The sequence below is a fragment of the Madurella fahalii genome (genome assembly GCF_045866475.1).
Source record: "Madurella fahalii IFM 68171 DNA, scaffold_4, whole genome shotgun sequence".
In the NCBI taxonomy this organism is placed as follows: Eukaryota; Fungi; Ascomycota; class Sordariomycetes; order Sordariales; genus Madurella; species Madurella fahalii.
This window is the reverse complement of record NW_027263974.1, coordinates 2161799-2177748: the sequence shown is the minus strand read 5'-3', so window position 1 is coordinate 2177748 and position 15950 is coordinate 2161799. Positions and strand designations below refer to the sequence as shown.

Below are 15950 nucleotides of genomic sequence, written 5' to 3'. Positions count from 1 at the left end.
TTATATTTTCCCGTTATCCAGCTCTCAAAATTTAAACCCATCACACGGATACTAGTTTACAATTGCGTCATGGAACCTCAAACTGACGGTGAACTTGCCTTTAATTACTAACGGTTTCCCATATGGCGTTACCCGTAAAGAGTGCCTTAGGATTCAGGACACTGTCTGAAGTCCCCGGTGCTGAGAGTGTCCTCTCAGGAGCCCTTAGTCTTCTACTGGATCGCAGGAGCCAATGCCTCTCCACAGCAGGAACGGCATTTCAACATCCCTTACCCCCCCGCTGCCGCTTAAACCGTATGACATGATTGTGACGAACACCTTGTCGGTTGGAACATGAACCTTAGCAGTGTACAGCGAGTAGCCAGTGCCTTGAATAGTCTCCGCCTTCGTCATGGTTTGGACGTATGATTCGAACCTGGGAACCATGGACCCTTCTTGTGGGAGAGGGAGCGGAACTGTCATTGTTATCTGCTGAAAACGCGCATCGTCCCGGACCTAGTGATCCGACGTTGTTAGTATTCAAAGCCGGCCGGCTCTCTGGACCCCACTTACGGCTACTGTTAGATTGAAGGTGTAATCCTTCCTCATGAAACTAACTGTGCCGCAGGATAGGCGAGTCTGAGGAATAATGTCCGTTTCCACAGGGAAGCCGTTTCCGCCGTTAGAGTAGACGGTCGAGTTGCCGTCATCAACAACCTCGACGGTGAAAGAAGAGTACCTGCGGCTGATAGGAGCGCTCATAGTGAAATTCCACCACTCAAAAGTAGGTGAGTAGGGGTGATAGCCCGTGGTATTCTCATGCAACTTGACCGCTACTGCAGCCGGGATTGCTGGAGAACTTGCTTCCGCCGGTGTGAAGTGTATGAGGACCTGGCGAGAACCTGGAAGAGGCCTGTCGTCTGTTCGTATCTATCATAGGCGTCTTGGTTGGCTTTTGCACGGATTAAACAGTGGATCTATGGAGTGGGACTCACCCTGATTTCTCCTGTGATAGTCATGTTGCCGCTATCGCTGATGGCAATGAATATATTGTCTGGTTTCAGGGAAATCGGCGTGATGACTCCGGAAAGCTGGACGCCTTTAGGCACCGTGTCGATCATGCGTTGAAAGAGATGACTGCACGTCTCCAAGAAGAAACTCTGCGAGGAAGCCAGTTTCCGCATCAAAGCACCTCCGTCGGAAGTGAAAATACGAAAATCGGATCGGGTGGTTTCGTTGGGTCCAAATGCTAGCGCATTCTGAGTGCTATTATTAAGAAATTCGGTTGCTCTGCGTGGGATAATATGCTCGTTTAGATGCCGGACACAAGACGGCACCTTACTAACAATGTCAGGTAGGTACTCACACGGCATTATCGAGCGCTGACTGCGTAGAGTCAAAGTTCTGTTTGCTCTCCAAATTCATCTATTGTTGCAACTATGATGAGCGTCTTGATCATCAAAGAGGAGGGACGGGGACGCAAGGTACCGGGTCGTCCTTGACTGGTACGATGTCGGGAAAATCGCGTCCGTTGACGCCGCCCAAGCTATGGCCACAAGCCACAAGGGCGATCATCTCGGTCGCATTGAAGCCCTGTTTCTTGAAACTCTCTCTGTGAGTCCGGAGATCCTGGTGCGGCTCTGGAACCCCCGCAGGTCCGGGTTCTGTTGCGTCGATTCTGCCCCCCCTGAATGGCAGGTATACCGGCTTCTGATCAGGCGAAACAGTACATGCGGTTATGGACATGACAGTGCCGAGGGCCAGCAAATCGGCCATGGAGGAGCGAACGCTCATAAAATTCTCAAAGAAAAGCAGCGTGTCGTAGATAGCTCGGCCGACGTTCTCTGGGCGTTTCCTCTCGAAACCGATGCTGGCATCGATGCCTCCGGTGCCGGCTTCGACGTCGGCCGTCGCCATGTCGTGGTAGGCGGTCCGCACCCATTCGGCAGTGTTAGTCCGGCCGGGCCCAAGATTATTGCCGTATTCGCAGGTTCGAATGAAGAGGCCAAAGCGATGCCCATTGTAACCGTTTTGTTGGTAGTAGATTGCCTCCAACATATCCGTCTCGTAGTCGGGCCATGTGTAGGACGACGCGGACCAAGGGAGAGCAAACAAAATGCTGCAGCTGAGAAAGAAGGCGAAATATGACATTGTATCCTAGAATGGATAATTAAACGACATCAACGCGTCCGGGCGCTGAGATTCACAAGGCCATCTTGAGGCAAAGCTTCAGATATAGTACTTCCAGCACCACAGTGGTACTATACGCGCATTCCGGATTTGTTAGGTAGTATTACCTATTATTGGGGGATTGCAGGAATCCGAGCAAGTCCGAGTAGCGGGAGCCAAATAGGGTCCTAGACCTGAGGTTGCTCAGCAGTAATAGGTTGTATACACCGGGCCCCGCAAGACCCTTGGGCAAAACAATATGTCCTTAATCAGGACATTGATTCTAATTGGGCACTGAGTTCAGCTAGGCCACCGCCAGCCAACGGGGTTGCCTGGTAGGTGTGCATGTCCATATATAAGGAATTCTTCCTTCGGGCCAAGGTGCAGTACGTAGCGGAAGCCAATGGTACCGTTACACCGGGAAGCGTCAACAACGGTACCAACATCGATTACTCGAACGAGTCACTGAGTTAAGACGACGGATGGCGGTATGGTCGTGAAACTCTAAGGGTTAGGAAGGGGACACTCGTGCACTTGATTATGGCATGGTAAGCCGATCTGGGACGATAGGAATGCAAGTCGGCAATGGCGAGCATGGCCAACCCGAAGGCATAGGGCTAGGCAGCCCTCCCTTACATCACGATACACTGCTACTAATGCGACATCGTCATGGTTAACAGACAAGATGTTGCTCGTGCTACCGTGACATCTCTGTGTACAAGGTTGCAGCACACTTCTTGCTCTATCCATGTTTAGATCAACGATTTGAAATGCAAATACCATCTTTCTGCAGTGCATCTTCATGTCTGGACAGTAATTACTCTCCGACTCACAAGCTCCCAAAGAGACTCGCCGTGTTCCTTCGTCACCAGGCTTCTCCATCTTCGGCGACAACCACAATTCTCAATGCAGCAGTCCAATAATTACGGCACCAACAGCTGGTATCCTCCGTTGGGATGGGCCTTCGGTGTGATACATTCCCAGCCACTAGCACTCATAGCCCTCACGTACATGCCGTAGTTGCCATCGTGTCCCATATACTTTCCGGATTTGGGTCATGGAAGCTGAAATAATTTCTGTTATTGACGCAGAGAGGCGTCTCTCATTTCGTACTATAACCCGCGGTTTTATCGCGCAGAAACAAAACATTAGCCTGATTGCTCTTGACGTGTTTTTACCAGTAAACGATCGAAAAAGGTCGGAAGTGATCCTTTTGGAATAGTATTGAGGCCATGTGTAGCGATGGCTTCAATTTCAGGTTGCGGGGGAAGTGGAGAAAGACGACGAGATGGTAGGCCTCACTGCGTCAGGTGACTTATCACACACCCGGATTTCCCATGCTGGAATCCCCGGCTAGTTACCTACATGGCTCCATGGCTCGGTGGGTTGAAGACGTAGCGCTGGGTGAGAATGCTAGGTAGTTTGTAATTAGGATCTAACAAGCAATTGTATGGACCGTGAAGCATTAAAAGCGGGGTCGAGAACGGCCGTGAAGAACTAAAAGAGTTGGCTGCATGGCACGGAGAAGCCTCTGAAGGAAGGATGAGACGAGATTGAGTAGGTACCCACGAGAATGATAGAGCTGGTACTCCTACGGCGCATAGAGGTCTGGCTCGTAGAAGGAACACTGGCAATGATAGCCCACAGCGAGGGACAGTCCGAATACCGGGATACAACGAGAAAATTCTCTATAGAGTCAAGCGGCACAATTGAATCACCGAACTATGCACAAGTAAAGAAAGGAGCGAGCTAGGGAAATGCCGTGTTGGGCACGCAGGCGTACTAGTACCGTTCGCGGCCCGCGCAATCCCTTCCAAGTTCACCTGAGCCATCCTATCCAGCCGATATCTCATAGAAGGCCTAGCCGCTGAAAGACCCTGGCAGTTCCAAAGCAGAGTAATCCCAACGCAGTGAGCCACACCAACCGCCGCATCCATATATACGCCTAATTTCTAGCCTTGAAAAGCACCTCGGCGTTCGGATCAGGCAAGATAGCCAATCCGAAGTGCTGCTGCTTGGGCTTAGTCTCGCCCGGCTTGAGCTTGATGTCATAGTGCCGCAGGATGTAAGCCAAGACGACCTTGATCTCGGCGCTGGCGAAGAAGCGGCCGGGGCAGGCCCAGATGCCGTGGCCAAAGTTGATGTTGTCGATGCCCGTGGTAGCGTGCTGGAACTTGTGCTCGTTTCCGGGAATCTCCCGCAACTTGGAGAATCGGAAGGGGTCGAACTTTTCCGGGTCCGGGTAGAGTTTCGGGTTGTGGTTGATGGCGTGGGCGTGGATCGTCATGCGCGTTCCCTGGGGCAGGACGTGACCCGTGGAGCAGCGGAGTCCGGCGGGGTTGGTGACGATGCGGGGGATATTCACTGTTTCATGTGAGCAAAGGCTGTTCTCCAAGGCGGCGCGGGTCTGCGGGATGTACGTACCGAGAGACGGCGGGGAAAGCCGCTGCGACTCTTTGGCAAAGCTGTCCAGCCTCTTGAGCTTGGGCAGGTTCATCTTATCGATCCTGCCATCGGGGGGAACGTGCTGCAGGACCTCCTCCCGCATCAGTTCAACGTCCTTTGGGTCGAGCGAGGCAAGGTCAAAGATGACATATGTCAGGGCATTGGAGAGGTTGTAGATGGAAGCAAAAGTGGCCAGGAGTTGGTCGCGACCGAGTTGCTGGGCGGTGGGGGGCTGAGAGTACTGCGAGATAAACCAGTCGAGCATATCGCCGCCCGGGATGCTCTTGTCCTTCTTCACACCGGACTGCTTCTCGGCAAGGAGAGGGGCCAGCTTCTGTTCGTTGATTCGCCTCTGCTCCTTCAGCGCCTTGACCTGGGGGAGGAACGGAGCAACGAAGAAGCGGATGGGCCAAGGGATGAGCCGGAGGACGAGCCAGGCACGGGAAACGCCGGCAGTGTAGTCAACCGTGGCCTCGACCCACTCCTCTTCCCGGCTTAGGGGAAGCCCGACGAAAGCACGGCCAGACATAATGGAGGCAATCCGGGACATGGCATAGCGCGGCTTGATGGCGGTCCACTCCTTGCACGGCCCAATCATCTTATTGACGGCGTATTCGACTTCGGCTGTGAAGGACGCCAGGATAGCTGGGGTGTTGCGGGTCAGGACGTTTCGCATGGTGCTGTCGAATTCATCGGCCTTTGTGCCCATGTAGGAGTACTCGCCGAGGAAGACGTCGTAATGATGCTTCCTACATGCCGCACTGTTAGAACTCGAAGAAAGGGAGGGGGATGGTTCCCAGGGAAACGCACTTGATGGAGACATCAGATTCGGGAAGTGCTCTGATCGTCTCGATTTCCGAGTCTGGCAGGACTGCCATGTCCATCCCGGGTAGCGAAAGCATAAAAGGTTGATTCGGATACTGATACAGGTAGGTTAGTATGCGATTAGGACGTATGCAAACGGCGGGTTATGCCCAGTGCCCACCTTCTTGTGTGCATCTTCCAACGTCTCGACCACATTGTTGCCCGTCACCTTGACTACGGGAAGGCCATGGGGTTTCGGGCGGTGCCTCCATAGCTGCGACAATAGGAAGGCCGTTGCTAACGATGCCAAGACACCTAGAAGTGCCGGACTTGTGCCTTGGATGGCGTGAATGCGACCAATGACATGGTGCACTGCGTCCATACTGATCGACTCCATTTTTTGCGGTCTGGACACGCGAGGTGCTACTAGTCCTGGCTCAGTGCAGTTGGAATGAGACAGGATATAGTTCAAGGCTCAGAGCACGAGCATTGTATGGCGGCCCTGGGGGGGGGGGGGGAAAGAAAAGATGAGGATCGGTGCGGACTAGAAAGGGTTATGGCTCCAACGGTCTGGGTCGGGGCTATGAATTCTAGCGAGCTGCGTGCTGGTCAAGTACTAGGTGGTCTCCAGTCGGTTGCGCTCCGAAAACTCTCCGGCATGGCTCTCGGTGGCCGTCCAGGCTGCAGACACCGGGAAACCATTCCACGGACTGCAAATTGTCGTTCGATGATGATGATGATGGATACAAAGCATGCAACATCAGCCTTCGGGCCCCTCCTCCTAATTTTGCTCCGTCAATGCCAACCTTGCCACGGCAGCAAACGATGGCTTCCAGCGACATGGCCGGTGTCCCCGACAAAGTCTGGTACTTTGCCTATGGCTCCAACATGAAGTCCTCGGTCATGGAACGACGAGGAATGAAACCCTTTGCGGTCAAACGGCTCGTCGTCCCCTCACACGTTCTCACCTTTGACATTTTCGGTGTTCCGTACAGCGAACCGGCAATGGCGAGCATCGCTGAACGGGAGACGGCAACGCGGGGGAGCGGCAGAGGAGCGGCCCGCAGCAGCAGCCCCAGCGACAGCCCCAGCGACAGCCCCAGCGACAGCCCCAGCGACAGCATGCAGGACTCAGAGTCGTCTTGGCCCCCACCAGTTCACGGCATTGGCTACCTGCTGTCGGCAAGCGAGTTCAGGACCCTGGTAATTTCCGAGGGGGCCGGAACAGCATACCTTGAGGTCGAGCTCCAGGCCCGGCCTCTTGATGGCGCCGACGGCGAGAGCGCGAGTCTAACGGTCCGAACCCTTGTCGGCCGCTACCCATTCCGGCCAAACCCCCTGCCCAGCGCACGCTATCTCGTAAGTTCACCTCCAATTGGCCGCCCGGCAAAAAAATGAACCAAAGGGGCCATTCCTAACTCTCCGGTTTACTAAGCGCCTTTTGATCGACGGGGCCGAGGAGCATGGCCTGCCAGCCTCGTACCGAGATTACCTGGTTTCTCTACCTTGTTACACCAAGTCTCTCTCGCCCGTCGAGGCCTTTGGGGCCCGCTTATTCTTGGGCTTCTGGATGCCCATTCTAAACTGGACAATGAGGCGTATCAAGTCAGCCGCTCGACGCAATACTGCGTCGGACCGATCGCCTTCGCGAACGGGCATCTTGGTGTGGCTCCTGTTCAACGCCGTCTGGTTGCATTACGATCTGGTACACTGTCGGTTGTGGGGACATGGGGGGGGGAGGAGGTGATGTTACCTCGCAATGATAGTGCTGAGTACCTACAACTAGTAGTAGGAGTAGACTCTCGCAAGACAATTCTTTCTCTGCCAGATTTGAGTCTGTTGTGTGGAAACATCATTCACGTCGTCCAAACCCACCTCGTCGTATCTCCAAGAAAATGGCCGATCCTTCTCTTCGAGCCCGCGCCCTCAGCCTCCTCAACCAGGTGCCACTCATCGGTATGCCGCGGCCGGGAGCGTCTTTGCCTTCCCCTTCTCATCTTGCTCATATTGCTCACCCGCTTTGGTTCCGTAGATGGGCACAATGACTTTGCATACATGGTCCGGGGCTGGTTTCAGAACAACGTCAGTCAACCCACCTTTGACATCCATGTGATGCCAATCGGCCAGACCGACATTACCCGCCTCCGAAAAGGGAAGCTCGGTGGCCAGTTCTGGAGCGCATTCGTGCCCTGGTAAGTCTTCCCCCCCAATCACTAGTAGCCACTACTAGGTGATCGGAGAGACGTGAGCTCACGCCCGTGGTCGACAGCCCGAGAGACGGGGAGAGCAGTGGTTCGATCCTCTTGTCCACGCTCCAGCAGATCGACGTTCTTCACGCCATCTTCGAACACTACCCCCATGTATTTGGTTTCGTAACGCATTCGTCCGAGATCCTCCCAACCTTCAGGGCCGGCAAGGTGGTCAGTCTCCTCAGCATCGAGGGTCTGCACCAGATTGCTGGGAGCCCGAGCGTTTTACGAATGCTCTGGCGGTTGGGAGTACGGCTCGCGACTTTGTGTCACAACAAGGGGAATGAGTATGCGGATAGTGCTGTAGGCGCACTCTTTGGTGAAATTCAAACATGTCTAGCCGGTTCTAACCCTCCATGGTAAACTAGACAGCCGAAGCGGTCCACGGAGGGCTCTCAGCCAAGGGGAAGGAGCTCGTCTTGGAGATGAACAGAATTGGCATGTACGTCATGACACGAGGGAGCAAAAAAAGAAAAAAGAAAAAGAAAATGGCACGACACTTACAAGATGGGCCGCAGGATTGTGGACTTGGCCCATACGAGCCACGACGCACAACTCGACACGCTCGCATGCAGCAAGGCTCCTGTGATTTTCTCGCATTCCTCCTGGTAAGCGGTGGCTCGAAGCAAGCAAGAATACACGGAACTCGCTGACGCAACTATCTGCCAGCTACGAACTTTGCCCAAACCCGCGCAACGTTCGTCAGGAGGTTCTCTACAAGCTCAAGGAGAACCGGGGTCTCATTATGATCTGCTTCATCCCGTCGCTGGTCACACCCCCGCAGCCTGTCCAGAACGGCACTACGGGGAATCTGCAAAAGATGAAGCCCAGTGTTGCCTCCGTCGTAGACCACATCATGCATGTCGGGAAGACGATAGGCTACGATCACGTGGGCATTGGCTCCGATTTTGACGGCATGCTGGAAGGGCCGTCAGATTTGGATGACACTTCGTGCTTCCCGGGCCTCGTCGAGGAGATGTTGAGGCGAGGAGTCGACGAGGAGGACATCAAGTGCGTTATGGGGCTGAACGTGATCCGAGTCATGGAGGAGGTCGAGGCCGTGAGCAGAGCCGCCCAGAGCGTGGACAGGCCCAACGTCCTCTGTGATGTAATTACGCCTCCTTGGACTGAGGAGCAGGTGTCGCTGTTAGTGGCGAGAGGCTCGCTGCGAAGCTCGAACATCACCAGCGGGTCTGGCTGACAAAGGAAGCAATTTCTGGTCAGATTGGAGGCGATTACCGCCATCAAGACGTAACGCGCAGCTAGATACAACAGATACAGTGTTCTTCAGCCCAACTGGTCCGTTTCGGAAGAAAGACGCGCTGCTATCGTCGACTGGGCCGTTATTCCGCTGCTAAGAGGTCAGCCGGCAGCCCGCAAACGAGCGGCGAAGGTACGTGAAAACGCACCTCTGGCGATTAACAAAACCGGATCGAGATTCCGGAAATGCAAGGATTATCTTGGACAGTATCCAAGATTCGGCAGCAGACAAGCTAGCGAGAACTGAATCGTATTTTTGAGGCTTCGCCTCGAACCGGAATGGGCACCATTAAGCCGATCTATAGACGAGCGCCGCAGGAGACTATCCGTATCGGACATGTTCGACATAGACAGTGGAGTGCTGATTGGCCACATTTTTTACGGAGCGTTTTGTCTTGCGGCGGAGCTGGATCCCTTCTGTGAAGCCGTAGAAGACTAGGGAAAAGGGGTTAGTCCGAAGCGAGACGCGTAGAACCACAAAACCCCGGATCTATACGGTCCGATGTACACTTAGTGGTCGGCGGCCGAGCCAGGGCACACCCTACCCTTCGCCAGTTGGCAGGGACGCAAGCCGTGTTGCCTGGCCGTAGCCCCTGCTGCCACCCAGCCACCACTCCGGCCTGGTCAGCGCTGAGCTCACCGATCCTGCCGTTTCTGGAACCCCTTATTCACCTCGTCGTGTCGAGCCCCGGTAGCCGACCGGTCCGCATAACGACTTGAGGCAGGGCTGGCTGAGTACCGAGTACCAGGGTCACAACAAGCCTCCATGCAAGACGAAGACCGTCGGGGTCGCCGGACTAGGAAGCTCCGAGAGCACAGCTCCTTAATGTTGCCGTAGGGCTTCGCCATTAAGAGAGATGGATATTCAGCACTGCTAGCCCTAGCTGATATTCCGTATATTCCATGGCCTAAACAGACCAGCAGTCCCTTGGTACTGTTCAAATCCCAGGTTGACGGCGTTCTCTAAGCTTGCGTCGACAACGGGCGTTCACTAGTTGAAGACAGGCTACAACATGGCGCCAGCAGTATCAGAATTCCTTGTGCTCTTTGAACTTTGCACAATCCTCGACAAAAGCGCTCTCGACATAAACCCCGACAATGGCTTCATAGCTAACGGGGGCGACTCCCTCGGAGCCGTTGCTCTGTCAGCAGCTTGCAAGGACCATGGTCTCAGTCTGCCCAGGGACAAGATTCTCAAGAGTCAATCACTTCGCGATCTCTTCTCGGCAGTATCATGCGTAGTCGACGAGGAGTCAGCCCGCCTGAAGGGCTACCTCTCATCGAAACTTGCCGTGGAGACCAGGGGCGGATCGAAAGCATCATCGGTCTCATTCGATACTTCTCCGTCCAGCGGCCTCGACATGACGCCAATCGACCCGCCCCTGATATTGGAAACCCCCAGCGATACAGAGTCTGTGGCCAAGGGTGAAGGGGTCGATACCCCCGACACAGCGCTGTCGACCCCGGACTTGGGCCCGCTCACGGAGATGCAGCTCCTGTTCATCCGTGGGTCTTTGAGGCAACCTGGGACAAATGTTATCGCTTATACCGAGACCTACAGAACGGACGACATCGCAACTCTGAAGGAAGCTTGGAGGCAGGTCATCGAGGCGGAGCCCATCTTCAACCAGGACTTCCCTAGACACCCGGCGCTCGACACTAGCGCTCAGGCCAGCTTCAACTGGGTCGACTCGGCCGCGCAAGAAACCCCAGAGGAGTGCCATGCTGCGGACTTGGGCATCGGGTCTTTCTTCCGCGTGACACCTGTCAATCGCCTCTCAGCTTCCGAGCCGGCACTGAGCAAGGTGACTTGGACAGTTCATCATTCGTTGATAGACGGCTACTCGGCGTCAGTCCTACTCGACAAGGTCCTTCGAGTGGCCAACGGGGAGCCTCCACTCCCGCCAGGCCCTTCCTTCTCCCGGTTCGCCGCAGAGCTGGATTTGTTCCGAAAAGCCAGTTGGGAACTCGGAAGTGCCTATTGGGCAAGCAAGAAAGACGACTTGAGCAACGCCCAACACGAGTTGCTTCTTCCGCCGGCCAGCCCCGACGACAAATATGTCGGCAGCTCAACCGTCAAGGTGGACATCTCGAGCATCGCGCAGGATATCCAATCGAGGGCCAAGAGCGTCGGCGTCACGCCGGCCGCATTCTTCAACGCCGCCTGGGCCTTGACGTTGGCATTGTACGCCGACTCGGATTTAGTTTCATTTGGCGCCGTTCTATGCGGTCGCAACGCACCCATCAAGGGAGCGTCCGATGTTATTGGGCCCCTCCTTAACACGCTTCCTCTCGCGGTACACGTTGACAAGAGCAAGACAACAGATGGGTTTCTGCGGTCGACATTCAACGAATTGGTAGAGCTAGAGGAGTATGAGTGGACAACGCCTGAAAACGGTTTCCACCGCAGCTTCGAGACAGCGCTGAGCGTTCAAGTCGAAGTTCCCGGCCTCGAGGCCAGGAAAATCCGTCCCCTCAGCCAAGAGACACGTCAAGAGCACGAAGTTCCGCTGGGCATCAGAATTGACCCCTTGCGAGAAGTGGCGTTTGACTACCACGTTCACCGTTTCTCGTCTGACCACGTCCAGCGCCTGGGAGAGACGTATCGGCGAGCGCTGTCGTTGCTGCTCGAGTCGGACCGCACTGTCGACGATATTTCGAGGCACCTCCTCCCTGAAGCCCATGTGGAACTGCTCCATCAGTTTGGCAATTGCTCGCCGTCAACACTCACAGCGAGCATCAAAGAAGATTTGGTCACGCTTTTCGAGCGGAGAGTAAGGGAGATACCCGACAACATCGCCATCGAAAAGGGCTCGGAGAGAATGTCATACGCGGAAATGGACAGGATCGCCTCCCGCCTCGCTTTCCGTCTCTCGCAACATATTGAACCGGGCGAAGTCGTCTGTGTCTACTCGGATCGATCAATGTTCTGGCTTTGCGCAATGTTTGGGATTCTGAAAGCTGGTGGCGTTTACTGCTCGCTCGACCCTGCAGTACCCGACCAAGTCCGCAACAGAATCTTTGGGCTTTCGGGATCAAAGACGTTTATCACAGCTGAGGAGCGCGACCTCAAGATGGTCCCCGAGGGATGTCCGCTGTCTTTCTCGGTCCGGAGCACGATCGACTCGCCAGACGACCAGGTTCTGGAGCATCGCCGAGTTCCCAACCCGCAGTCTCCGGCCTATGTCTGCTTCACGTCCGGATCTACCGGTACTCCCAAGGGTGTGCTTTGCGCCCATGCCGGCCTCGTCGCGTTCCAGTCCTCGCTGGACGTCCGACTCTTTGCTGCTCCCGGAAGGCGCGTAGCCCACGTCATGTCTGTCGCCTTTGATGGGAGCATCCACGAACTTTTCTCTGCCTTGACGTATGGTGCCACGGTAGTGTTGCCATTTGGGTCGGATCCGTTCGGTCATTTGCATACCGTCGACTCGGTCATTCTCACTCCGTCGCTGGCGCGTGTTCTTCACCCTGACGAGTTTAAGCAGTTGAAATGGGTATGTGGACTCTCAATCATCCTACAGTCGCGAAGGCGTCTCACTAACATGGGTTGTGCAAGGTGTACCTCGTCGGCGAGCCGGTCCCGCAGGCCGTATGTGACCGTTGGGCCTCGGTCAAGCAGCTGTACAACATGTACGGGCCAACCGAAGGCACCTGCGGCGCCACCATCAAGAGGCTTCTTCCCAAGCAGCCGGTAACCATCGGCGTGCCTAACCCCACCACCAGGATTTACATCCTCACATCTGACAAGAATCTGGCGCCGCCCGGGGTTATCGGCGAGCTCTATCTCGGCGGTGTGCAAGTTGCACGAGGTTATCTGGACCTGCCCGAGCAGACGCAGCAGCGCTTCTTGCCCGACACGCTCTGGCCCTTGGGCGGGGGCGAGCTGATATACAAGACAGGAGACCGAGGCTACTGGACCGAGGATGGCGAGGTTTGCCTCCTTGGACGCCGCGACCGCGAGATCAAGCTGCGCGGCTACCGGCTAGACATGGGCGATCTCGAGATTCGCATCGCGCGGGCGTATCCTTCGTTGCAGGCCGTCGCCGTCGCGCGCCACTGCAGTGACCGACTGGTAGCGATGGTTCAGCCGCAGAATGTTGACGTGGCGAACCTACGCGCTGCGCTCCAAAAGGCTCTCCCGCACTACGCTATGCCTCACGTCATTGTCACGGTCGACAAGCTACCCGTCACCGGTGCCGGCAAGGTGGACTACAAGGCGGTGTCTCAAGCAACTCCGACCCGGCCAGAATCCAAGACGCCGTGCGAGTCTGAGGAGCTGGCCACACCGGCCGAGTTCGCCGTTGCCGGGGCCTATCGATCAGCGCTGCAGCTGCCGGACGATGTCGAGATCACCGCCTTCTCCAACTTTGTGGATCTCGGCGGCCATTCGCTTCGCCAGCTCGAGCTGCTCCGATACCTGTCTGCAAACCTGAAGGTCCGGCTGCCCCTGAAGACGGTACTCGCATGCCGCACCGTGAGGGAACTCGCAAAGGTCGTCGAAGACGCGGGCATGGGTGTCCCGCCATCCCTTGTCCAGGACCACAGCAAGCTTCTCGAGAACGAGGAGCGCGCCACTCCTATCGAGATGGAGTGGGTGACAAAGTATAAGACCTCGGCCGGGTCGTCGTCTTTCAACGTGTGCTTCTCCTGTACCATTGACAGCGCCATAGTGGACCGGGGCAAGCTCGTCGAAGCATGGAACATCGTCCTCGCAAGGCATCAGCTACTGTCTTGCCACTACGTCCACCGGGCCCCTGGCGAAGTTGTCCGCGTCAGCTCGGGCTCCACGCCCCAAGTTCAAACGCCCTGCTCGTTCGACCTCCGGGCCGAGGCCAACCGACCCTTCAAGCTGGAGCTCGAACATCCTGTCAGGGTATTCGTCACCGACGATCGCCTCACTATCGTTCTGAGCCACATCGTCGCCGATTACACCGCGTTGGCCCTCCTGATGCGCGAAGCGTCCGATGTATACAACGGCAAACCGCTACCTGACGCGCCGCGTCGGTACTCCGAGGCAAAGGTGTGGTATGAGACACCTTCGCAGGAGAGTCTGGATTTCTGGGCCAGCTATCTCCAAGGCTTCCCCTCGAACCCGCACCCCTTCGGCCCGCAGCCGGCGCGCCTCGACTACTCGGGCACTTCGGCGCTCTCCATCATCGACGCCGACATTGTCTCGCGCCTCCTCCAGTACTCCACCTCGACCAAAACCACGCTCCAACAGCTCGCCACGGCTTGCATCGCGCTGTGTCTCGACCAGAACCCCTCAGGCACCGACATCGTCCTGGGCGTGCCGCACATCAACAGAGAGACGGCCGACGACCTAGACACGTTCGGCCTGTTCCTGCAGCCGCTCCCGGTGCGAATCACCTACCCGACCACCACCTCCTCCTCCTCCTCCTCCAACGTCAACAGCAACAGCCACAGCAACGCCCGCGGCGGGGCCAGCTTCATCGACGCGGTGAAGACGGCGTCGCAGGCGGCGCTCCGGCACGCGATCCCGTGGCACCAGCTGGTGCGGCACGTCGGGGCGGAGGCCGACTACCCGAACCACCCGCTGTTCGAGGTGATGGTGACGATGCACGACTTCCGGCAGGGCCAGGGCGGCAGCGGGCTGGAGATGGGGGTGGCGGGGGTCGAGTCGACGTTCACGTGGGCCGAGGGGGCCAAGTTCAAGCTGCTGTGCGAGTTCACGGCGCTGGAGAACGGCCGGATGCTGCTGCGGATCGAGTACGACGACAAGGTCGTCCCCGCGGACGAGGTCGCGCGCATCCAGAGGGCGGCCCCCGTTGCCATGTGCATGCTTGCGGGCGGGGCCGGGCATGAGCAGGTGAAGCGGCGGTTGAGGGGGTTGCAGGGCGAGATGGAAGGGGGCAGGGTTCTGGACGGGAGCGCGCTGTTTGGGAAGAGCTTTCGGGATATCTTGTGAGACGGGTTTGGGTGGTTCGCCCGGGTTGAGGTTGGAAGGGAGGCCTTTGTGTTTTGTTGCGAGTACATATCTGTTTGTTTTTACTAGAGTCTGTCTATCCTACCAAGCGTCAGTAGAGTTAAATTTTCATTGTGTTTTATGCTCTAAGCTTCGATGGGCCGTTGCGAATTGCACTCTATTTTGATTGAGAATCTCGTTGCCGTCCATTACTGGTACCTCCAACCATCGGATGACGTTGGCAGAGAAGTGGGAAGCAACCTTTCAATGAATGCTATCCCTAGCTCTAGCGCGAGTTTTATCGTTATTTAGCACCGAGGTAATGTTGCTACCTTAGAGCACTTGCATCCAGCTAAGCACTAATATATCCGCAAAGCTATTGTCGTGTCTAATCCTCCAGGTATTGAGCCGGTGGAAGAGGGACCGTGTGGTGACACCTTAACATTTGCGCCGAGCGCTTGCAAGGTGAGTCTATGTGAAGTAACTATTCCTCTCATAGTGACCCAGCTGATTAGACATGATCATACTATACTGTAGCAAATAATTAAGATAACTATAACGAGGCCCATTACTAGGACGTGTCAACAATACATCATGGCTAAGGTACGGTACCCTTACGTAAAGCACTATAGCATAAGATTCCAGGATTAAATCAGTGGCAGATACTCCCCCACCTCCTACCTAACATGTCCTAGCATAATAGCATTACTACAAATACACTGGGGTGCTGCTACTGCTATGCCCAAGTGTTGAATCATTCCACGTGCCGTTGATTATGGGTTACAGTGCAGCAAATCATTCCATCTAAACTTGGCAACGAAGAATACCTCACTTCTCATTCCTTTTACTTCTTCTTTTCTTTCCTTTCTTCCGACCTAAGATACCAACTGCCCCAACAGTGAAACTCAGGGGCTGACGCAGGGTGCTGTTACCGCCGGGCGCCGTAGCAGTGCAATGGCAGACTCGCCAGTCCCAGGCTGTAGGCACGCATTTTCCCCCCGCTTGCCCCCGCTAGGTGGATGGAAAGTGCCCGGTCATTTCTTGGACGCAACTACTACCATTTACTCGATTTCAGCGCCGACGGACGGACTAGAAATGTCCGAATGTACAATTTTCCGAGC

At 55.7% G+C, this 15950-nt stretch overlaps 5 protein-coding genes across 5 annotated transcripts; 3 read left to right on the top strand and 2 right to left on the bottom strand.

Moving 5' to 3' along the window:
• Nucleotides 1–204: 204 nt before the first annotated feature.
• On the bottom strand, nucleotides 205–2130 carry MFIFM68171_07648 (Peroxidase; the record flags this gene model as incomplete). Its single annotated transcript, XM_071063068.1, has 5 exons — nucleotides 205–495; nucleotides 553–909; nucleotides 975–1269; nucleotides 1346–1404; nucleotides 1468–2130. The coding sequence occupies 5 exons, from the start codon at nucleotides 2128–2130 to the stop codon at nucleotides 205–207; spliced, it is 1665 nt and encodes a 554-aa protein (XP_070919169.1).
• A 1963-nt stretch (nucleotides 2131–4093) lies between these two features.
• On the bottom strand, nucleotides 4094–5794 carry MFIFM68171_07647 (Cytochrome P450 monooxygenase; the record flags this gene model as incomplete). The annotated part of the gene is made up of 4 exons (XM_071063067.1): nucleotides 4094–4512; nucleotides 4573–5342; nucleotides 5404–5513; nucleotides 5579–5794. The coding sequence occupies 4 exons, from the start codon at nucleotides 5792–5794 to the stop codon at nucleotides 4094–4096; spliced, it is 1515 nt and encodes a 504-aa protein (XP_070919168.1).
• Nucleotides 5795–6222: 428 nt separating this feature from the next.
• Nucleotides 6223–7144, top strand: MFIFM68171_07646 (uncharacterized protein; the record flags this gene model as incomplete). Its single annotated transcript, XM_071063066.1, has 2 exons — nucleotides 6223–6756; nucleotides 6833–7144. 2 exons carry the CDS (start codon nucleotides 6223–6225, stop codon nucleotides 7142–7144), a joined length of 846 nt encoding a protein of 281 aa, XP_070919167.1.
• Nucleotides 7145–7292: 148 nt separating this feature from the next.
• Nucleotides 7293–8847, top strand: MFIFM68171_07645 (Membrane dipeptidase; the record flags this gene model as incomplete). The annotated part of the gene is made up of 6 exons (XM_071063065.1): nucleotides 7293–7353; nucleotides 7430–7589; nucleotides 7667–7949; nucleotides 8015–8088; nucleotides 8165–8254; nucleotides 8316–8847. 6 exons carry the CDS (start codon nucleotides 7293–7295, stop codon nucleotides 8845–8847), a joined length of 1200 nt encoding a protein of 399 aa, XP_070919166.1.
• A 1072-nt stretch (nucleotides 8848–9919) lies between these two features.
• On the top strand, nucleotides 9920–14832 carry MFIFM68171_07644 (Carrier domain-containing protein; the record flags this gene model as incomplete). Its single annotated transcript, XM_071063064.1, has 2 exons — nucleotides 9920–12400; nucleotides 12463–14832. 2 exons carry the CDS (start codon nucleotides 9920–9922, stop codon nucleotides 14830–14832), a joined length of 4851 nt encoding a protein of 1616 aa, XP_070919165.1.
• Nucleotides 14833–15950: the final 1118 nt, after the last annotated feature.